Source organism: Spea bombifrons, chromosome 4 (genome assembly GCF_027358695.1).
Source record: "Spea bombifrons isolate aSpeBom1 chromosome 4, aSpeBom1.2.pri, whole genome shotgun sequence".
NCBI lineage: Eukaryota > Metazoa > Chordata > Amphibia > Anura > Pelobatidae > Spea > Spea bombifrons.
The window spans coordinates 69,900,062-69,922,914 of NC_071090.1; the positions used below are offsets into that span (position 1 = coordinate 69,900,062).

At 40.5% G+C, this 22,853-nt stretch overlaps 2 protein-coding genes across 7 annotated transcripts in view; both read right to left on the reverse strand.

The window, feature by feature from the left end:
- Positions 1–144: 144 nt before the first annotated feature.
- STRIP2 (striatin interacting protein 2) lies at positions 145–15,221 on the reverse strand. Its single transcript, XM_053462965.1, has 21 exons — positions 15,158–15,221; positions 11,942–12,011; positions 11,139–11,213; positions 10,770–10,904; positions 9,572–9,692; positions 8,543–8,611; positions 7,953–8,059; positions 7,006–7,133; positions 6,546–6,725; positions 5,814–6,025; positions 5,570–5,635; positions 5,374–5,437; positions 5,000–5,071; positions 4,451–4,525; positions 3,922–4,019; positions 3,671–3,797; positions 2,407–2,507; positions 2,075–2,141; positions 1,611–1,715; positions 770–974; positions 145–604 (listed from the first exon to the last, which is right to left on the reverse strand). The coding sequence occupies exons 1-21, from the start codon at positions 15,194–15,196 to the stop codon at positions 354–356; spliced, it is 2,367 nt and encodes a 788-aa protein (XP_053318940.1). The 5' UTR covers positions 15,197–15,221; the 3' UTR covers positions 145–353.
- A 4,601-nt stretch (positions 15,222–19,822) lies between these two features.
- The window catches only part of AHCYL2 (adenosylhomocysteinase like 2), a 52,997-nt gene continuing 49,966 nt past the window's right edge, over positions 19,823–22,853 (reverse strand). For all 6 annotated transcript variants that reach the window (XM_053462579.1, XM_053462578.1, XM_053462582.1 and 3 more), the window contains exons 12-17: positions 22,667–22,761; positions 22,183–22,281; positions 21,766–21,834; positions 20,744–20,822; positions 20,472–20,592; positions 19,823–20,320 (exon numbers count right to left, since the gene is read on the reverse strand). In XM_053462579.1, coding sequence (XP_053318554.1) covers positions 20,314–20,320; positions 20,472–20,592; positions 20,744–20,822; positions 21,766–21,834; positions 22,183–22,281; positions 22,667–22,761 — 470 coding nt within the window. In that variant the 3' untranslated portion in view covers positions 19,823–20,313. The remainder of the gene's footprint in view (positions 20,321–20,471; positions 20,593–20,743; positions 20,823–21,765; positions 21,835–22,182; positions 22,282–22,666; positions 22,762–22,853) is intronic.

A 22,853-nucleotide genomic window follows, 5' to 3' on the forward strand; every position in this document is an offset into this window, starting at 1 on the left:
AGATTCCTGCATTTGATTAACTTTGTAAAACTCATGTTGTGAGGCATGGCCACTTGGGTTAACAACATCACTGAAATGCTGCTACCTGGTGACTCCAAATGACAATACTGCAGTAATAGCAATAGGATCATTTGATGCATAATGTGGCTGCATTTTGCTACATATATTGTAATAAAGTAGTATCATTGGTAGTCTATGGGCACAATGGTCTGGATTTCTGGATCTCTGATACAGATATAGAAAGTTCAATAAGCCTGTCTAGGGACAGACATTTAGCAAGTGTTTTCCTTGATGCCTGTCTGCCCTGGTTGACCAGACAGCTTGCCATCACGATCACTTTACTCAACCGGTTGTCAAGAATACTGCAGAAGCTCCTCCCAGTGGATGGGTTTGGAGAACACTTCTCTTTCCAACCAGAGCTCATACGTATAATGAAAATCCTCTGGAAGCTCCAAATTTTGTCCCACGACACTCTGTAAACAGTTATCTACTGGAGCAAAATCCCAGCCTGGGTTCTTCTCGTATCTCCGGCTATTGAAGCTTTCAATGTTGGCTCGCAAAGTGCATTCCTCAGCCTGGAAGTCCCATGGTCTAGCATCAAGATCTAGAGGGAGAGAAAATATAGTTCAAGATAGGACAGTATTAGCATATTGAAACATAAGCCTTGTATGGATAGAACAGGTTATTTTTTTTATTATTATTATTTGGACTCCTCCTGTCAACTTGCTCTCAAATTATGTTAGCTTTCATGACAGAGTACAAGACTCACCATTGCCGTAGGCCCAGTCATCATTTATCCGGTGTCGCACCATCTGATAGATTGCAGACATAGTCTTCATGTTGCTTTTCCTCCATTGCCTTCCCAGATATTTGGTTTGTGGCTTAAGCAACCTTAGCACATACAGCTGCATCATGGCCTGCCTGACTTTCAGGGCACGTTTCAATATGGGGGCCGATTTAAATACCACCAGCATCTAAAAAGCAACAAATGATGTAAAAACCTGTCTGGTGATTACTGGTTAATATTTCATGAACAATACACTAAACTAAAGACTGATGCTTAGTACCTGCTACCACCGAGAGACCCAAAAAAGGCATGCTCCTGAGAATATTCCTTCCCCATTCGAGCTCCTTAGCCTTCGTTAAACCCATTTTCTGCTTAGCAGTTCCTATGTGCAGTACACTCACTGCCAGCCAGCCCTGGTTCTGGCTCACAAGTGTTCAAGGAGACCAATAATTTCCCACATGCACAGAAAGCACACCCTCTAGATCGTAAGCTCATTTGAGCAGGGCCCTCCTCCCGTTTCTGTATGTCATCTTGTTACGTTATACACTAATTGCTGCATCTTGTCTACCCTTTGAATAGCGGTGCGGAATCTGATGGCACTATAATAAATACTACTACTACTAATGGAATTGCTTTACTAGAGGTGGGTGCACGGCAGCTATCAGACCTTCAGCAGTTAAATCCACATTAAAGTTCATAAAAAGAACTTTAATATGCATTTGTCCTTGGTGGGGCATTGGATTGTCCATTTAACGGTATAAGGCATGAGACCATTTCCCCCAGGGCATTCTTATTCCAAAATGGAGATGCTTTTTATTCTCACCATAGTGCGTGAATGTTTCCACTTGGTCAGTTTGTTTAAGATTCTCAGTAGATTAATGCAGGAGAACAGGTTTCTCCAGCAGAATTGGTTATTGTCACCTGTTTCCTGTAATAAATGTAAATATATCACTTATGTTAGTTATTAAAAAAGTACTGAATAATAATAAAAAAGTTTGAAACCATTTAATTGTGTGTGATTTTTCTGTCACGGGTGGGTAGCCTCAATAAGACAAATGGAAGCAGAACCCATAAAGTGAAAGACTGGCCTTGTAATAAGCCGTGATGCCAAAAACAGATCTACAGTCTTCCAAGGTATGCAGATTAGTTATCTAGAACAAGAGACCCATTACACATCTAGCAAATTAAGCAACCTTAGTAAGGAAAGACTTGACTAGCTTTATGCTCATCACCCTCTCTTGCCCACCTACTGCTTCCCCATTCAAACCCCTGGTTTCTAACCCATACCAAGCTCTCCGCGGTTAGTTCTGGCAGCTCATTGATAACACATGATGGGAAGTCCAGAGCGGAGATACTGAAATGCAATAAGAGACAAACAAAAATAAGTACCTAATCAGCATTTAGCAATACATTGTTAATTACTACATCCAAAACAGGAAATTACTTAATTTGTTGTCATTCTGATGTACTGCTCACTACTAGAAATGCTAAGGCATACTTAACAGAAACACCACTTATAACACACGCAACCTGAAAATGTAAAATAGTTAGGACACGAAACCATTGTTTCCTGGTATTTAGAATCTTAATGTTAGCTATATATTCGGCTCTGCTCTCACCTGTTCTTGGCACAGATATAGGACATTACATTCTGATTGAAGAATTTCAGGATCAGAGGGATGCAGTTTGCAAAAACCAGATGCTGAGACACATATTCAAACTGCAAGAAAACAAGAGAGTGTAGAAATGGCTGGTAAAGGTACAGTTCACATAATATACACTATACCAAGATGGACCCTGGAGCACAGTGGTTCTGTATAGTTCAATGATGACCTCGTTGGGGGTCTATTCACTAAAGGGAGAGTTGTGTTTCTCACTATACATTATGATGGTCCAATCCCAGTGAGTTTCTGTTGCAGGAGGATCTTGGCTGACCTTGTATAATGTATAGTTACATCAGTTTTCATCATATTCTCTTCGCCTACTGCATTAATGTGACATTGATGGCATAATAAAACAAGAGAAGGGACAGCACAGATTTAAAGATATCCATGTATTACCAGTGATATCTATCACCATGTTCCCTCTAAGCTGTGTGCTTGTGCGCGCGCACATAGCTTTTTTAGAGAGCGCACATGTCCAAAAATTGTGCGCACAACAGTTTTTCCCAAAAAAAGAAAGAAAAATATTTTTTTGAAACTTTATGCGGCGCAGATATTGTGCGCACAAAATTTTTGCTCTGTGAAACTTTTTGCACAAGAGAAATTTTCTGCGCACGCCAACTAAGAAAAATTAGATGGAACATTGCCTACAAGACTAACATTCTGACGCCAAATAGCAGATGCGGTGAGGTGGCCTCCTTTGTCCCCCTAAGTTTGAATTTCTGTTCTGAATGTCTTTCCAGGTAAGCTATTTTAATGTGCATTTAGCAAAGAGCAGATGCTTAGTTGCTTTGGCATGTTCCTGCTACTTTCTGTTTGGCTGGTCCATCATACTCTGATCTCCAACTCTGGTTTGATTAGATAGACAGTTCCTTACACTGCTTGCGATCCAGACCACAGCCGGATTTATATTATAAATTCATCCTAGAACATTTTGACTCCAGATTTGGATTTATCTGTCTCAACTCTAGTGTTTATATGACTTGGTTACTCATAGTTCTGGACTCAACCAATGGACTATTACTATTCAAAAACAATTGCACCGGGCCTCCAACCGGCAATCCCTTCCTTACAACACTTTCCCAACGATTTGAATGGGTATATAATATACAATGTGTTTTCAGTGGCAAATAAGACCCTGAGAGCCCCACTGTCCAATTTATGATGAAGGAATATAGACTATTAGAAAATATGTTCTGTGTTAAAGCAAGGAGGTGCTCACCTGATAGATGTGGTTTAACTTTAAATGTTTCAGCATCAGCAAAAGAATGGCAGAGACACTCTTCACAATTATCTCCTTGTGACGATTTACATCAATTCCCAGCTTCATGCTCTGCAACACTGTGATCCTGGAATCAAGACCCCATCGTTACCAAACAAACCCAAAATGGCCTGAGTGCATTCCATGAGTTAACCGCACACTATTCCTCTCCAAAAGGGGAACTCAGATGCTTTTCCTTAGCGATAACTTACGGCATTTCCTCGGGCAGGATATCAGCCAGAATATTAATGGAGTCTGTCTTGGCCTTAGAGGTGGGAGCGGCAGCAAGGAGAATCTTCAGCAGGGCAATCTGCCAAAAGAGTAGTGGAGTTCAGTTTTATAGGCATGAATCCATGTTTCATAAATGTCCCAACATATATATGTAGGTCAAATGTCAAGGGCATTTTAATGCAATTTGCTTTTTCTACACGTGTCCCTGTTCTTTTAAATTCTGGTATGGTACTTCTTAATGTTGTATCCTACTTCACTGTGTTCACACACACCACTCACCCACCATAGTGAATCTAGGCCTTTTACTTAATTTAATTATGTTAATTATGTGTGACCTGTTTGGCACACAAAGCATTAAATATAGTGAATTATGTATAATGGTCTTTTTATTTAAAAGAAGAAAGTTTATCTTCCTGAACTCTTATCGGTAATTACCTACTTTCTGCTATAGGTGGCAGTAGTGTTCAGCAACAAATTTCCAAATGAAAGCTCTGAAGGTGGCTCACTTACCACGTACTGAGGTATGTTGAACAGCATTGCTCTGTATAGACACTCACATGGGGTTTCCTCTACGTCCTCTTCCCCCTGCACCAACAGTTTTATTAACATTTGTTTATAAAATGGTCGACATTCTGCAAAACTGTACAATCCTGGGAAATTATAACGGCCCACAAATATATAAGTCAAATATTAAGGATCCAGAGTCCACAATGTTCTAGATTAACGTGTACAATTATAAAATATTCTTAGCACAGTAGGAAATCAGAAAAGCCAATCAGCTGATCGAAATGTCCCATGCAGAGCAGTAAAGAAAAACAGCAAGAGAGCAAAGTAACAGAAGCCAATGCTTATAAGCATGGCTGCCGGGCATCTTTTGGGGTAAAAAGTGAAAGTCAGTGGGATTAAGCAGAGCAAAATACAACATTGATGATAAATTGTCAGTGGAACAGATGGTCCAGGACCATTCTGAAAGTTCTATTCTGAACTCACCTCTGGTAATGTAGCGGTGCGTCATGAAATAAACACAGTATTGTTATGTACTTTATTTATTGGTCTTACCAGAGACATGGGACACTGCTGCAGCTCTGTCTCCTTCTTAATCTGGATATCAGCAATTGAAACATATTTGTGCTGCAAAAGACAAATAAACATGGTGCGATAAGACAAAGCCATCGCTGATATTGCCATTAAATGATGTTTAGTTCTCCCCATTTGGACCATATTCAGTTCTTTCTCACTAAGGAGATTTGAACGCAGAGCGATCAGACCTTGTTCTACACCACAAAGTGTTGACACTTGAATTGGTGCAATCTGACCTTTTTTTTAAAAAAACAAAACAAAAAAAACTTTTAGATTGTATTTTGTAAAGCCAAATAGAGAGAATATAATTGTGATCTGCCTCAAGAGGCACATCAGTCCAAATGCTACTTCACCTGTTTTAAGGTCTTCACACTTTCATGGATAGGACGAGGTAATCCAACCAATGTATCTGTGTCACTGAACATTGGAAGCAAAAGGGTGAAAAAAAGTAATTCTGCCATGCCCACTCATCCAATTTAGCACATATTTAATTAAAAATAAAAAAAATATTACAGGACCCATCAGCAGATTAGTCATATGGATACTTACTGCCCAAGTGTGAACCCAATGAACTTGTTACGACTCATCTCTAAAAAATGTTCAATGTCTTTCTCCCTGATGAGCAAAAAACACATACAGCAAGATTCACTTAACTCAATACTAAAAGATACAAGACCTTTCTGGCCGGACTGATGGAGGTTATAACAATGGGACCTTCATTCAGACTGCTTCTGATTGGCCAGTCTTTTACACAACAAGATAGTATACACTTAATAAATAGGGCTGATCATACCTGACTTTAGGTGCCCAAGGAAGGCCCCTAGGGAAACTAACTCTGTCTGCATTATTTCTTAGGCTTATGAGGGGTTGTGGAATTATATCCCTCTCCTGCACATCTGACTCTGTATCCATTATGTTTTCAGTGTCCTCAGTTTCATCATCTTCAGGACCTGGCGTCTCCTCACTTTTAAAGGGGTCCTTCTCATTGTAAAGATCCAGGCTGTCCTATTTCACAAAAGGTAGTGATGGAAAAATGCAAATATAAGTACCTTAGCTTGCTTGCTTGTGTCACCTTGCTTCTTAGCCATTGTTCTGTTACCAGTTTTGCCATAAGGAGACCCCACAGTTACTAATTATGTAGTGTGGTTTGACATATCTTTATACTGGTGAATACAGAATACGCATGGGGGCACACAATTTACCCTTGAGGAAGACTTGATGCTCAGGTGAAGAACTTTTGCATTCAACTCTTTAACAGACTACAAATACTCAAATGACTAAAACCAATTTTTATATGGAGCCATGTATAGCTGTGTATATATATATATATATATATATATATATATATATATATATATATATATATATATATATATATATATATATATATATATATATATATATATACTATCAAAATGCCATCAATCTTTGGAGTAAGATACGATGCCCTATTTGGAACTCAATTTTAGCCAAGGAGTAGTAATTACAAAGATGAGTAGAAACGCACTGACACAAGCGGACTTACCCTTCGACTTCGCCGGCCACGCTTCTGCTGCTCCCCCAATTCTATACCATAGGATGGAGGGGAAGTAGCTTTCATATTTTTCATCACCTGAATGCTGTCTTCAGGAAGAGGTGGGAGATCTAGCTGGGATCTCTTCTGCTCTTTCATCCTCTGGAGCTCTGAGAAACCCCCAAGAGTGAACTGTGGAGAACACAACTGAGTGGGACTTGGGGGAAAAAACTCAAGGATGCAAAAATGGGAGATATTCATGCAGGGACATTCAGTTAGGAAGGCAGTTTGGGCAGTGGGACAAATAACGAAAGATATATGTGAATGGTGGCTGCTTGTCACAAAAATATGTAATTTAAGGTAGTGTTACTGCAGTATGGCTGAAGGGGAAAACATCACACCACATTAACTATAAATTTCAGAGCAAGACACAAGAGACATTTTCTAGAAAAATCAGCAACAATAATATTACCAAGAGCACTTTCCACAGCAACAAGAGGACTTTCTTCATTGGAAAGTGGGGAGAGTGACCACTGCAGAACTTAGTCACCATTGTGAGTAGAAGATGAGCAAATGGTTCCTCTCCATGGACGGGAAACGCTAAAGACAAAGACAGCCCAGATGACCGCTATAATTCACATCTCTATTAACCCCTCCCATGCAAATCATGGTATGTTTTTTACATTTCTGCACTTTCCTGGTAGTCATAAACATTAATAATGCCATTCAAACAATGTACCGCCAAGCAATTTAATTATTCCTAGATGTATTAAAAGGGGTTTTTAGTGGCGAAAACAAATGCATACGCATCAATTGCTGCAGTTTAATCAGGATTGTCCTATCACACCCAAAAATGAGGACTATATTAAATTTAGAGATATGGCTTAAAAATAATACTGTTAAGGGTCGGAGCAGACTAAAGTATTTTGCAAGGAAGTACTACACTACTGGCTGGTCAATCTGTACAGTCAAGACATTCAGAGCAGAGAACACATACCAATCCATAGCTAAAAACACCTACGCTTTTTATAGCTTGACCCTTAGGAAATTACATTTTAGATCTAGGGCATGCTACAAATGTCAACTTTTTTAAAGAAACATTTATGATTTTTCATGAGCATATACATATTTCCATGTTACGTAACAGGATTTTCTTTGGCAAAGCAGCCAGAAAAACTAGTTCTTGCCTATGTCTTTTTTCATCTTGTAAACACATTCTGCATGTCTCACCAAGTTCTGCTCATCTTCCAGCAATTCTAAGCAGATCCCTAACCAATTACCACACCAACACAAGCATAATCTTTTACGTATGGGATATACAAAATACCACTCATGATTTATTTATTGATCTTTGGTAATGTTATGTTCCATTTCATTTTAGGGCTCAGAACTTAGAATGCAAATGAAGGCTGGGCTTACCTAGCTCTGCCCGGAATGTCTCCCTCTGGGAGTTCCATTCAGGTTCATCGGTTTTCAGCTCCTGACGAATGTTTTCAACCAGCAGATACATAACGCTCAGCACCACCCTACCCAAAGAGATTTAGAGAAATACATCATGGAAGACAGGACAAAGAATCACATCAGTTGAAAAGGGGGTTATTCACAACCAATCTAGTCTGCTTGACCCTACAAAACCTGATGCTGACATAAGTGCCACTGATACCATAATGGAGAAGTGATATACTCAGCAAAGCAGACCCTGGTGATTTATTTGGTGTATCTATCACTAGATTTGAAGGATGATCATGTGATGGAAGGGGTTAAAAATACAGCCAATGAATACTTCATGCCCCTACTTAATATGTGCGCTATTATTAGATGTGGACACCTTTCAATGAAAAAGGCATTTTTTAAATTAACAAACATCACAAAAGTAACCAGATGGAAAGTCCGTAATTAGTCATCTAAACCACTAAATATAATCTCTCACCCTTGAAAATACATAAGGGGGGAGCACACAGAACGGACAGCATTCCTTTGGTCAACCTGTAAACTAACACCAAGCTTACCTGAGCTCAGTACTGTCAGCTAAAGACAAAGCCGGCTTCCTTAGAGCGCTGCTACATGCATGGCTATTCCTGTGCAACAGAGAGAGAGAGAAGTTCATACAGCTCTGGGTAAAATGTCACTACCGATATACTCAAAAATTATTCATTTATTTCTATATTAAAATGGCAATAGAAATAGTGTAGCTAATATTAATTGTCCTTTTTGTAAATGTTCAGCTACCCCGCTGCCAAGAAAAGCTAGACCAGTTCGACACAGTAAATTTCTAGGTTAAATAAGTGAAATATGACTAAATATGTACAACAGGCAGGCCACTACTGCCAAAACCTACACATAGTGATAAAAATCAGCAATGCACAGTGGGTATGAGGATGTACATCAATATATTAATTTCCTAGCCCTACAAATTCACTGTGCCAAACCTTTCTAGTGTGAACCTTTGGACCTGACTTTGTTCACATTAAAGAGGCAAAAAAAAGTCCCAAATCACCGTGTGCTACAAATGTCCTAATCTAAATCTAAGACAACCTTATACAGATTCACACCACTCCTGCTTACACTGCTGCGGCAGCAGGCATTCTGTATCATGTTTTTGCCTTTCCTACCGAAGTGGGAAAAGTCGGTCTAGTGTGGTGCGTCCCTAAGTCTATTCAACAGGTAAACAATGCTTAATAACCCCAGTTACTACAGATGCTATTGTAGCACCGGCTAATGATCAGATTTTGATTCTGTGCTTCCCGTCTTGACCTGCTGAATGATGTACCTACAAGCAAATGGACTGTTGTATTAATGAATACTATGAATATTGTATTAATATTGCAGAACAATTATTGTTCTATATCAACCTGTTTACTAATTGTGAATAAAACTGACCTTCTGAGACCCCTCTTTTTATCCGGTAAATAAACCCTTGCTAGGGGATAGGACGCCTATCATTTCTGGGAACTTTGTACATTTGTGAAGTATAATTTACACTGCAGGACTCTGATCCCAATAACCACACTGAATCACAAAGACAAATTCAGCCTTACGCAATCTCCATATTCAACAGTTCCAGGAATGCAGCAAATGTGCCCATCCGGTGCAGCAGAAAGCAGTTATACCGGGACCAACGTATAACATCCTCATCGCTGTCACATTCCCCAAACACACCTGGGAGGGAGAGAAAGAGTAAAGTGCAGAAGGAAAGCAGATCTACACTCACACAGTGATAAACTCAACCACTGACCACATCTGATGCTTTGCCCTGATCCTGTATTTTACAGTTCTAATAAAATACACTTACTGTAAGCAATGGTGTTCATATACCGTATTGGCTCGAATATTGGCCGCACTTTTTCCCCCCACTTTAAGTCTTTAAAGTGGGGGTGCGGCCTATATTCGGGATCTAGCGCCCGACGGCGGGGGGCGTGCCGGCACGGGAGGTTGTCTAAGCGGATCGTCCGGACGGTCACCGGGTTGTTTACCCGCATCGCCGCAGGCGGTGACCGTCCGCACGATGCGTTTTACCTCTGCCCCCAAGACTTACCGGAGCAGACTCCCGGGTGTCTTGCGGGGCCAGCGGGGGACATCTACGCAATACGCGTATACAACTTCCGGTTGTATACGCGTATTGCGTAGATGTCCCCCGCTGGCCCCGCAAGACACCCGGGAGTCTGCTCCGGTAAGTCGGGGGGTGCAGAGTGGCAGCATATCTCGGGGGGGGGCAGACAGCGGCAGCATATCTTGGGGGGGGCAGGAGGAGGAGGACAGTGGCAGCATATCTTGGGGGGAGGAGGACAGTGGCAGCATATCTCGGGGGGGAGGACAGTGGCAGCATATCTCGGGGGGGAGGACAGCGGCAGCATATCTCGGGGGGGGGAGACAGAGTGGCAGCATGTTTTTTTTTGGTGCTTTTTTAAAGAAAAACTTTTTCTTTAAATAAGCACCAAACTTTTAGGGTGCGGCCTATATACGGGGGCGGCCTATATCTGAGCCAATACGGTATTTAAACCACGTGTAGTATGTATAAGCGTACCTTTTCCTTACACGTTTAACTTACCCCTGCACCCTAATTTAATAATTGTTGTTGATTAGTTCAGCCAGCATTTTTAAGGATGCACAAAGAGATGGGAAAGTTGATTAGGTAATGCTGGCCCTGCCACAGATCTCAGCTTTTGTGCAGAAGTGTTAAAAATAAATAGGAAAAACTCCTCATCTCATGAACACTCAGTCTGTACTTGTGCTTACCCTGTGCCAGGTACAGAATGGCCCTGGCTGCCAGCAGTCGCCTGTCCCTACTGACCACCTCCAGTTCATCCAGCAAGCGCATGATGTAAGCTCTTTGCTTTGGTAAGTCCAGGGATGTCCATCTGGTCTCCTTCACTGTGAAATGAGAGTGACAGTCATCCCAAGGGCAAAACAGATGGGTTCTTATAATAATATCACCTCATGCCAGGGCTGTGTGAAGTAAAAGACTATAGGGAGTATGTACACATTTAAGAAAAATGGCTTGTGTACCCTACTGGTGAAAACCACTCCAAGATCAGATCAATTGCTAAATTATATATTTAGGATAATGGATGAGACCAAACCTATAGTCTAAGTTTACTATTTTACCTTGAGTTCTAAATTCTTCTTCAAAGCATTTTTGGTTCACTCTTAGTTCAGGTTCTTCAGTATAACTATAAAGCTCTGGAAATATAATAAAAAAAAAATTTATTAAGTTACTTCTATTTCTCATATGCCCACAGTTAATCATACAATGACATGGTCCAACAATGGCTGATGTCTCCCAGATAGTTTGGGAGTTTTTCATGGTATCACAAAATACTGTCAGTGGAAAAAGTGCTTCTTTTTACATGACATGTCACATTTAATTTCATAACAACTCTCCAATGACATACAATTTATTTTTTAAAATCTCCTGCTAAGAGATCTACAAATCTGGTGTCCTATCAGCTGCAACCCTTACTGAAAGATTTCTTCCTCTGCATTTTTGCCAACATAAAATCACAATGACCTCTAAACAACCAACTTACTGTTTCCCAGGCAGTTTCTTCACCAAGAATTTCACACTCAAGTCAACACGTGGGCATCCGCATAAGGTTAGGACACGCATTGCATGAAGGCCCAGATGTCAGGCTATTCTAGCAAACACTGCAATTTCTTACGCTTTGTAAACAAATATTTATGTGATAATCCACATCACAACAGATCTTTAAACAATATTCTATAAATTCGAATCTATAAAAAGGATTTGAACATCAGCTATAAAGTTGAACGCTCTTCAACATGCAATTATTCAATTACGGATCGTAGTCAATGTACAGCAGCTGATATGAAGAAAAACTGGAAGAATCTAGGTGCCAACTATCAATCTACAGTACAAACAAATATAATAAAGTCAAAATATCACTTACCTGCAAGCTCTGCCAAGACACGGTCGGTGTCGTCATACTCAAATTCTAGATTGGCACAGTCCAGGGGCCCCTACAAATGACATATGGCAATAAGTAAAACACTGGGTCTAGTGAGAAGAAAAAAATATGCTAAATTATGGAATAATTCACCGCAACAGAGCCGACCTACATGAACAAAGTACTGTAGGAGGCTACGGAGCTGCAAAGAATGGAATACAGTAAGTGCTGCCAGTGAAATGACCTTCATTTTACAAAAGTTTATTTTTTCTTTTTAAAAGCGCTGTACAAGGTCTTGCTGGCAGGAAAAAATGCCAGATAGGATAAAAGTAAAACATTGTGTACATGAAGATAATGTTCCTATTTTAATTTCCTGCATATTTCTTCACTACCTCACTGGTGTGTTCATTAACCCATTATGAAGGTAAAAACAGCAGTGAGCTTCTGCTGCAGGTAGCGCTTGGCTGGCTCTGTATAATTTATAGTTAAATCAATGAGATTTCAAAATTTCCTCACCCATTGAGTTATTTATACAGGACCAACTTAGTCCTTCATGCAGGAGAAAGCTGCCAGTGTCAGCCCTTCAACATGAAGCGAGGGAGCGGAACCACAACTCTCCTGTAAACTCTCCCTTGTGTACAGATGCAAACAATCTTGCACAGGCGAATCGAAAGTTCCTGCCCATCCCAAACACACGGCAGATACATGCCCCCGACGGTCAGGGTTTAAATACACGATGCCCCCGACGGTCAGGATTTAGTCACTGGAGGCCATGGTAAATCACCCGGTCACACACAGGACACTGTAGAAGCCCCTTAAAACACGTTTACGGCAGAAACGTATTTTTGTTAATATATAACCCACACAGCAATCCGGAAACATTTTTATTTACGAGTCAGTTTCCGCTAGATTTCCTCTTTAGTAGAGAAATCTGAGGTCCTAAAAGCTTATGTGATTTTACATCTTAAACTAAAGGTTCCAATAACCCTTTCAGACAAGGTGTTGGTACAGATCAGACACACACATGCTGCATGCCTTTGGGGAAAAGAAATACATTTATCCTATAAAAAAATGACTACCATTTTTTTTACTCAATGTTAAAGTTAATATCACAATGCAAAATAATTAAACCATAATATTTTTTGCACGTGCGTGAAAGAACGCAATTAGAATATTTTACAATTGCTTTAGATCAAACAGTCGTCCCTTAAAATGAGATCTGAGTCCCTTTTTAAACTTACATGACCCCATTTCCTGACTCAGGCCCGAGTTTGTCAGCTGAGAGCTCGTGAGAAGAAATGGCTAAAAATAAATCCCCAACTGCGTAAAACTCCTCGTCCCTGTGTAGATATTTCTGGCTACACACTTACCCTACCGATCATTTAAACTTTTTAACTGGCCAGCCCATGAATCAATGTTCACTATACAGATCAGTGCTGGATACGTTAGGCACTGATGTCGTATACCTATTTCCCATGACGTCACAGATACATCTGTCAGGATAACAAGGCATAGGGCAGGAAAAAACATAGATCTGTTTATTTGTTGACACACTAATGTAAACCCTCAACAGATAAGAGGTGGGCATGGGTCCCACTTACACTTTTAAACCAGTTAAGTCACTGAAGCTCAAAGACCAGGTGAATAAAATGAATATGTGGTTTATCAGAGAGGCAGATGTTGCCAAATAGTGCAAGATCAGACATAATCTTCATTAATAATGTTCAAAATACTCAATAAATCAGGTAATTTTACTTCCAGTTCAACCTGAAGGACCTATCTGCTAACCAGTATGAACGAGACCTTCGTGTACGTGGGACACTAGGAATAAAGGCCTTGGATGGGGTTATCCGATACTTTCTGTTGGACATAAACTCTTGCAATCATTCAGATTAATAACTAATCTGTGTAAGTGGGTTAGGCTATACCTCCTTTAGCAGCCTGGTGGAAGTAGATTACAAATTTAGCAGCTGCAGAAGAAAGTTAGACAACAGCCCCAATTTAAAAGGACAGGAAGCACGCGCTGCCATCACGTGCCGACATCATCGTAAGTAAACAATTTTCACGTGTTTAGCAAGCCAAGCCGAGCTGTAAAATATTTAGATTTTTTGCAGAAGAGGAATCTCTTTCCTGTTTTTGTCCCTTTGGCCGTATTGTGTTCAAACATGAATTTGTTATTCAACATTTATAGAAGTATTTTCTTATTTACATATCTTATTTATATAGATATATTTATATATCTTATTTATTTGAATTTGATTGTGCGCTTTACAATATTCCTAAAAATCCAGTAAAAGTTTGACTCCCCTGCCCATGAAGAGAGAGTGAACAGAACACGCAGATATAAAAAGGCTCCTAGGTTTCCACCGGGCACGATGCCATGGAAGAGGACCGGGAGATGATAACATGTTACTACAAGTTTCTGCAGCGACACCAAGAATCTTTAACCGTTCCCTGTGGTGTAATAATGCCCCGCCATGTTTTTATTCACAAGGTGCCAGTGATGGCAAAAACTTTCTGTGTGGTTTTGACCAATGCCATTGTGGCATAAATAAGCCACTGGCCTCAGACAGTACCAATCATCAAACTGCCCTTAGGTTTGAGGGATTTCCTAAATGCCAAAATCAGACAGCACAATGTTTAATACGGGATTTTTTTTGTTAAACTGGGTGCAATATTGTGTCACAAAAAACGTTGGTGTCCTCTTAAAGAAATATAAAAAAGAGCAGAAGACTGACATGAACAAAAAGCCTTTTGCAGGGATCTACTGACTTTAATTCCCTCTAGCAATATATATACTGTGACCCCGGTCCCCCAAAAAGCTTTAGAGGGAAACCTAACACCATGGAGCCTCTTGTACCATTAAACAATAAAAGCAATGCTACCACTTCGCGGGAGCCAAGGTCCAATGCGGCTATTATAAAAAGCAGAACTGAAATGGTGAATAACAGGACTATAAAACGTGTATACGTTACTAAATAACATGTAAACATTAGTAAAGCAACACTCAGCTACACTTTGTGGCGCTCTCCTTTTCACACTCGCCCGACCTGTCACTCTATCACCGCAGATAACGAAGTTACGCAGGCTATGGTTTTCCCACACCTGTTTTGGCGTAATACCGAAAACCGTAATAGCGCCAAACTACACGCACTGCGGGGCTGCCTGCTGACTGACCGCTTCCACCGCAGCCTCTGGCGCCCTCACACCGACTCTCACCTCGGGCTCTCTCTTCCTGCCCTTGCAGTTTCCTTCCATGCTGGTCGTGCAGCTGTCACTTCCCAGCTCACTGACAAACACGTGCAGCGGGACAGCGCAGCAAACACCACCCTCTTCACTACCATGAGCCGATTGGACAGAGTAAAAAGGGCGTGGCGGAGAACGCACTTTTCCTTAGCTTTTGATATTTGAGGAGTGGTCTGCAGACGGCTGGAGTCAGGTGCTGTGGCGCTGCAGGCACAGGAACACGAAAAGCTGACCCCCAAAACATGATTGGTGGGTGTGAGTGTATCGCCGTGCCCCCAGCCCCGCCCAAGACATCTAGAAAAATTATACATTAAATTCTGCCAAATGACTTGCCCAGCACCCAGGTTGCACACATGGAAACTAAGACCTTCCTTTATCCGCCTCACTATTTTTGCCCTGTTTTTCTGAGTTTTCAGTAAACCGTCCGGCGCTCCTTTCTGCTGTCTGGGCGCTGTGCACCCACCTGGGCACGGCCCTGTCTCCAATGGTATTAGAGTTGGCAGAGGTGGCCCAGGCAGGCTGCTAAAGGGTCAGACTTGGCACAGGCAGGCTGTTTCAGGGGCAGACTTGGCACAGGCAGGCTGTTTCAGGGGCAGTGGTGGCCCAGGCAGGCTGCTTCAAGGGCAGAGGTGGCCCAGGTAGAGTGTTTCAGGGGCAGCAGTGGCATAGTTAGGCTGCTAAAGGGGCAACGGTGGCACAGACAGGCTGTTTCAGGGACAGAGGCTTGCCACGTCAATGTCTGGCTTAGTATACAGTAATAGTGGTTATGCTGCACTACCGTCAATGTCTGGCTCAGTGTATAATAGTGGGAATTACGCTGTACCATATCTGTTCAGTAAATATTATTTATTATAATTTATTTATTTTCCCAGATTTGAGCTGTGATGTCATTGTGACATCACTGGCATGTTCAGGAGGTCCCTAGAAGGACCTCTAACCATTTCTGTGTAAAAATAATATATAAAAAATAAAAAAGTTAAAAAATTAAAATTAAAAAAAATATATAAAAAAAAGATAAAAAAAATATAAAAAAACCTTACTTCCCATTGCCCTAGCATAACATCTAGCCAGTATAACCCTTCTGCCCCCGTTCACAACCCCCAAACTTTAGTGTTGTATACACGCAAACGTCTCCATGATAGCCTTTACTCTCCGGCAGATCTATCCAAGTCATTAGAAAACTCAGCCTTGTGTACTGGAACTTTGTTTTATATAGGTGTGTACATACACAAACTATTTTAATCTGGTGTTTCCGACTTGTGCTATTCAGAAAATGTAAGCATTAAAACAATTTAAAAGAAAAGTAAACTGCGTGTAGCATATACTTGTCATCAGATGAGTCGATCCCAAAACCGGCCCTTTCAAGGACCTCAAACCTATTTTTCAGTTCATCCTTAACAAATGTAAGGGTTTTTTTTTTAAAGCCTGAATGATATACACTAAAGTTGACACTAGAGTTGTCTAGAAGTAGAAAATGATACCTTTGTAAAAAAACAAAAAAAAACCCTTTGAATAATATTTTCCACGCACCTGTTACTGCTTTTCCTTTTAAGAAAATATTTGCTGGTGCATCCAAGCATGTAGATATCGTCTTCGCCTGTAATACGTCTAACTGCACCATACAGCTCGGTTTATATATTAAATGCACACAGAAGGGAAATACCGTGGTTGCCGAAGCTTAGTAGTGAGCAGAGAGGCCACATTTTGTAGGGTCTGATGTGCGATATCTATTTAACCATTTAAAACAAAACAAAAAACTTTTGTGTTTGATATCCATGAGAGCAGAGTATTTTTGTGTATTTTTTAAAGAAAAAGATCATTTTTTTACAGCCTTCTTTGCTCAAATTTACCAATGGTGCCAATATTAGCAGAGGGCTATGAAACTGTATGTTGTGATTTAATGAGCAAACTGTTGTCTAATCACAGATCCAGAAAAAACAAACCACACAACCAGAATTATATTATATGGAATTTTATTCTTATTTTGAGATTACAGATTCCTTATTGCTGATCTAATACAATCACTCATACATTAAAAATTTAAAATACCCTTTTTGGAGAGTGTTGCCATTTTTGAATTTCATATAGCAGCACAAGACATGATTCAACTCCTGTGCTGCCAGGGAGTGGTGTGCAGCAAACTGAAGTTCCTCCCCGTGTTCATTGGTCATAGAGGGGCTTACTACCAAAATTCTCTTCATCAATGCCCACATTTTGTAGCTTAACGTTGCTGGTTATTTATCCCCCAAAAGTCATATATTATTTACGCAGAGTATTTCAAGACATTAAAAGCCTTCCGAGAAGTTGAAGCTGGAGTGAGAATTGCCAGATACAAGTATATTTCCAGTGATATTCTGTATCATGAGGAACGGGGACCGATATGACCAGTTTAACTATCCCAGGAATTACACGGCCAAATACACTTTCACCTCGGCATTGATTGGCGGACACCATCTCAGACTACTGCCCTCTTGAGGCAAAGTAACTGTAGAAAGTACCGAGCATTTAGTACCTGTAATCAAAATCCAAGGTGTGCTTAAAGCCGTTTTCTGACGGGCCAGAATGGGTCGATGACAGCAATGCCACTAATACCATATATTCTACCCCATGATATAGCCAAGATCTGCAGTGCAACTTTGTGTGCGCTCAACACTGTGCAAGGAAGGAGCTGGCAGCTATCACCCCCTCCCCATCTTCTCTGTAGGGAGAATGAACATACTGAAGATATCCAAGATGAGCAAGATAAACTGCGTAAGGCAGAAGAGCAGTTTTAAAAGTACAGCCCAGCAAGGCACTGGTATGAACTGCACAAAAATGTCTAAAAACCAAAGCGAGGAAGAGTTCCAATTACAGATTGCTTCTGCCCACATATTTTACAAAGCAAGGGGACCACCTATAAAGACCATGGAGTAACAATCTATGTGACATAGAAAGAGCTCTTCAAAAGAATCACCGCCACATAGTTTACATTTGCTTCACTGTTGAACAGAAAGAATTGATTCACAGCTTATAAAGGGGGATGTAGAGAGTCCCTGTAGAGGTATTACACAGGATGGCTCAGTCTCTGATCAGCAAGGAATGGCTGAAAGCTACTTGTACGCCTGACAAGGAGGAAAAAAACAAAACCGAAACCTAAAGCCGTAATCTGAATTCAGATACGCAGCGCGCTGTAGGTTGGGAAAGAGAGGCTAACCAGTTACAAGGGTTGCTTTCTGCAAGGAGTGAATCAGTTTTACTCGGTGAAAGATATATACAGCAGCGAATCGGGATGTTAGGATTAGGTACGATCCATTTAACGTATCTAGCGCTCACATGATTAGGAATATGTGCAATCAGCCCCATGATCACACATAGCTAAAAGCTGTAAAAGGTTTATTACAACATGCAGGCTTTTTGTCCACTGGTGTATTTCTTCTCCTAACTGTTTAAGTTAACAGTTCTTGTTGAAAGGAATACAGCAACTCAAAAAAGCTGGCATGATTTCCAGGTCTCTCTGCGTAGCACTCTGCGTAGCAATGAGCCGGTCATTTAATAGGGCTGCACATGACATGGCAACAAGCCGATCCAACGCAAAGGTGACTACAGCTTAAGTTAATACTGTGGCAGACTATATCTTTATTAGTGTGTATGTATGTGCGTGTATAATGATATATATAAATATATATATATATTATACAAACACAACTGAATCTACTCTAGTCAATATAGCTACTCTGTCATTGTTACTAAACTCATTAACAATATTAAGTATATAATTTTGTCCAATCACGGGCAATTTATTAAAATTGTTTGGTGTATTAAAAAACACTCCATGAATCGATGGTTAGTTGACAAAACTGAGCTACTACTGTTATTCAAGTTTTTTTTTTTTAAATGAGAAATTATTGCAATAATAAATGTAAAAATATTCTATGGTTACAAGATACCTTTCCAAGTGTAGGTTACTTTTCAAATGCTGGATTGTTTCTAGAACATGCATCCATGTGTTAGGAAACATTAGCAGCGGATGCCAGGGGTATTTAATATATATATTTTTTTATTATTATTATTATTATTTTAACACTGCTAGGTTATGATAGAATCTACAGATATTTGGAAATAAAGCTCTCAGTAGTCTGCTGTGCTAGTAGACCATATCTCAGTGTGACTCTCGGTGAAAAAGCAATCCAGAACATAATTTGGGGAAAGGCAGTTCCAAGATCCAATTATTTGTTCTACCGGGCTAGTATGCATATGAATTAGTGGAATGACAATGCTAGCACAGTCAAGCAAAATGCATTCCAGCATCACCTTAAGATCAGCATTAGTGGGGTCCCTAAAGGACCGGAGAGAAAGCAGCAAAATGTCTAAATGTAACCACTGATCTTTTGTCTGGGATAGCAATGAATGGGTTAACATCCAAAGGCTTTGTGTTGATGGCATCAATAAGGCTAAAAGACTGGTCGGAAAACAAAGGAAGCTTGTAAAAGTTTGGCAGACAATAGTTAGTTTGATTAAACGGTTTCGTACAGCTAAGTTTAGTAACAATCTTCTTAGTGTCATGAGGAACTTCAGTAACCATAACAGCAGCTTTAAAAGTGTGCTAATATCAACCATCTTCCATTACCCGACACGCAGGGAAAAGGAACAAAAACGAAATTATCACCATTAAAAACCACAGTAAGATAGATTTAGTTCACTTTACAAATTTCATTAAGACAGCCACACTTCCCAGCCTTGAGAAAAACGATTAAAATAAAAACGCAAGTTTAACCCCAATAAATTTGCTCTTTAAACCCAGGATTCATGCTAGTCAACTTATTCCCCTTCCCAACCGGGGCTGGGATTTAGCAGTGTGAACGGATAGCTAGAAGCCTGTAAGTACAGCATGTGACAGAGGAAAAACGTTTCCCTACTCTGCACTGTGGCTGAGTCCTTTGGACTAGCACAGACAGCAGTCACGTAACGCTAGGTGCTGCCTTTTTAATAAATACCCGACTGCAAGGCTCGCTAATATGGCAGAAAGTCCAGTTCTTGTGAGAAGACCTGGTGATACAGTTGCTGTGAAAGGTGTGTCTCTTATGTGAATATATTTTCCAGATTTTTTCCCCATCTTCCTACAGGTCCCGGCTCACAGTCTTCAGAAATACTCAATACCTGGGAGTTAAGTAAAGACAGAAAATGAAAAGCAAGAAATTGTCGATAAAGAACACTGAATACTCTATGCCTATTTAACACGTTACTCCTACCGTGTGAGTACAGCAGCTTGACTATACTGCTTAAATTATCGATGGAACAAAGTACACACCTGTAGTAGTTTGGTTTGAAAGGTCCATTCTTGTTAAGTCCCAGGTATTTTGCCTGCTCATCTGAAAGCTCGGTCAGGTGGGCATCAAAGGTTGGGAGATGAAGGCTGGCAACATACTCATCTAAATTGAGAGAGAAATCCATCAAAAGTGCTCTAAAAACAATTAATGACCCACATGCAACCATGTGTCAGGATACAAGGGTGTCTACAGATCATAACAACTCTATAATAATAATAACGATTTGCTTTTCGTTTTTAAATGCAGCGCTTACCCATTTTCTTAGGCAGCAGGTAGACATCTTGCTTGTATCGTCCTTCAGGAGCGTTGTAGAGTTCTATTAGAGCCAAAGCCTGAGTTTCAAGAGGAGAGTGTTGGGTGTTTTAGGTAAAAATGTAACATTGCCCTTTGAAATAAACAGGCATTTATGGCAGCTTGGGAACATTACAGCCCTCACAACTTACAGATGTCAAACAGGTGAAAAAAACTAGACAAGGGGAATAAAAAGGGCTTTTTTTTACTAAACAAACACTGCTCCCATACCTTTGTATATCTGCTGAACCATGTCAACAGGGGATAATATACATGCGTCTTGAAATGTCACGGGAAACATTTGACTGCATGTCTGTGCTCTATAAACAGATCTGTCAGCTGAAAAGCTACGAGTTTGCTGCTGGTTAAGTGAAGAAGCAGCTATCAGGCCTGCAGTGTAGCAAATACTAAGTTGTCATAAAGGAGATGCTCTGCTGCACTGAATTAACTACAATTACAAAGCAGCTAAAATGACGTATGATAAAAGAATGGCTTCTCTGCAGTGAAACATGGAAAGGTTCACACTGAAAGCGGTATAATCAGAATTCAGTGACTTCATTTCTCAAGAGGGGCTTCACGTTAACTGCAAAACTGACTGGAAGGTTTTTACCAGGTACGTCATCCAAACAAAATGCCCCCACGTCGCCACAATTGTGGTGATTGCGGGGGTGCCGCTCCTGTCTGCCCACGCAAGTGTGGGGACCTGCCACAACATTCCCCTGCTGCCTGGTCGCTCCATGAGAGCGGCAGTGCCGCGTTAACCCCTTCAATGCTGCAGTATTTTAGGGGTTAATAACCGTTTTGAACAGGGCTCTGCTGCTGGTGGTCTTTCACACAGACTAGCAAAAAAGACCCCCCACAAGCCCTTTGATCACTCCTACAGGAGTAAAAATACACGGTCCTGAAGGGGTTAAACATCTTCGATCGACACTGTAATGAAACGTTACCCGATTTATAAGGCAACACTGATCACAGACCACCTACCTGGGTAGTAGCAGTGATAGATAACACAAAAGTAGGGACAGTCGAACAGCTTAAGTTTAGCAGGCGTCCCTGTAAAAACATAAATTATACAATACACTGTAATAATGATTCCACACATACATGGAAACACTTCATGCAAAGAAAATATAAAAACAATCTGGCAACCAGATCCCTAAGTGGGATTCATCATCTGACTACAGAACAAATTAAATTCTACCTGGAGCAGTAGCACTTGATTAGGATGCCCCACATAGTAGAAACTTGAAAGAATTAAGGTATCGATTAATTCTTATATACAAAGTTAAATATTTTGTTAACATACGGAAAAAGAAAAACTTTCTGCTTACATGATTGTGATTGTATGTGAAAATACAAAACGTCACATTGCACCCAACACAATTGGGATCTTTTTAGTACCTCTGCAAGCAGAACTATCCTCTTGCCATCTGGCCAGATCACATGGTCTACTTGAGATCTCACGCGTTCCCAAGTCAGTTCAGGGGTGCGTAGGCTTGCCTGGAAGAGAAATGCATCAAAAACACAATCACGACTCCAGTGCAACAGGGGTGAAAAGCTCTCGGGAGTAGGAATAGGTTTGACACCTTTACCGAAATACTACCCAATACTGGTAAAACTGTAGTTGGGTGGGAATCCTACATAATATCTCACACCTAACCAATGCCTTCATGTACCTTAGTGTCTAACATATTACATTATACACAAAAACTCCAGTCACTCAAACGTTATGACTCAAGCATAACAAAAGGCAAAAGCCTGGCATTACATGTGCAAGGTTAAGCAGCAGAACCTTGTACCGACTACATAATTTAGAATGGAGACTTCCCCCTGGACACTGGGCATTTTAATCAGCCTCTTTTTCTATGGTTCTCACTCTGCTTACCACATCTATCTCAGTGTTGGAGTGACCCATATTGCAGACAATGCAACCATTTTTCATACGGTCCAGATGTTCTCTAGTAACCACATTCTTGTTACCTGATGGGATTAAGAACCGTAATTATGAGTATCTTCTTTTGCAAAACCATTACAAAAATTGTGTAGCTCACTTAAAAAAAAAAAAAAAAAAT

What these genes read in the sequence shown, in the direction of transcription:
- STRIP2 (XM_053462965.1), bottom strand. Translation starts at nt 15,196, where the DNA reads ATGGAAGGAAACTGCAAGGGCAGGAAGAGAGAGCCCGAG. An exon ending in CATTCTGTACCTGGCACAGG is followed by an intron (nt 9,693 to 10,769) that starts GTAAGCACAAGT and finishes TCTCCCTCCCAG; the next exon opens with GTGTGTTTGGGGAATGTGAC. An exon ending in CCTTGGGCACCTAAAGTCAG is followed by an intron (nt 5,636 to 5,813) that starts GTATGATCAGCC and finishes TTTGCTCATCAG; the next exon opens with GGAGAAAGACATTGAACATT.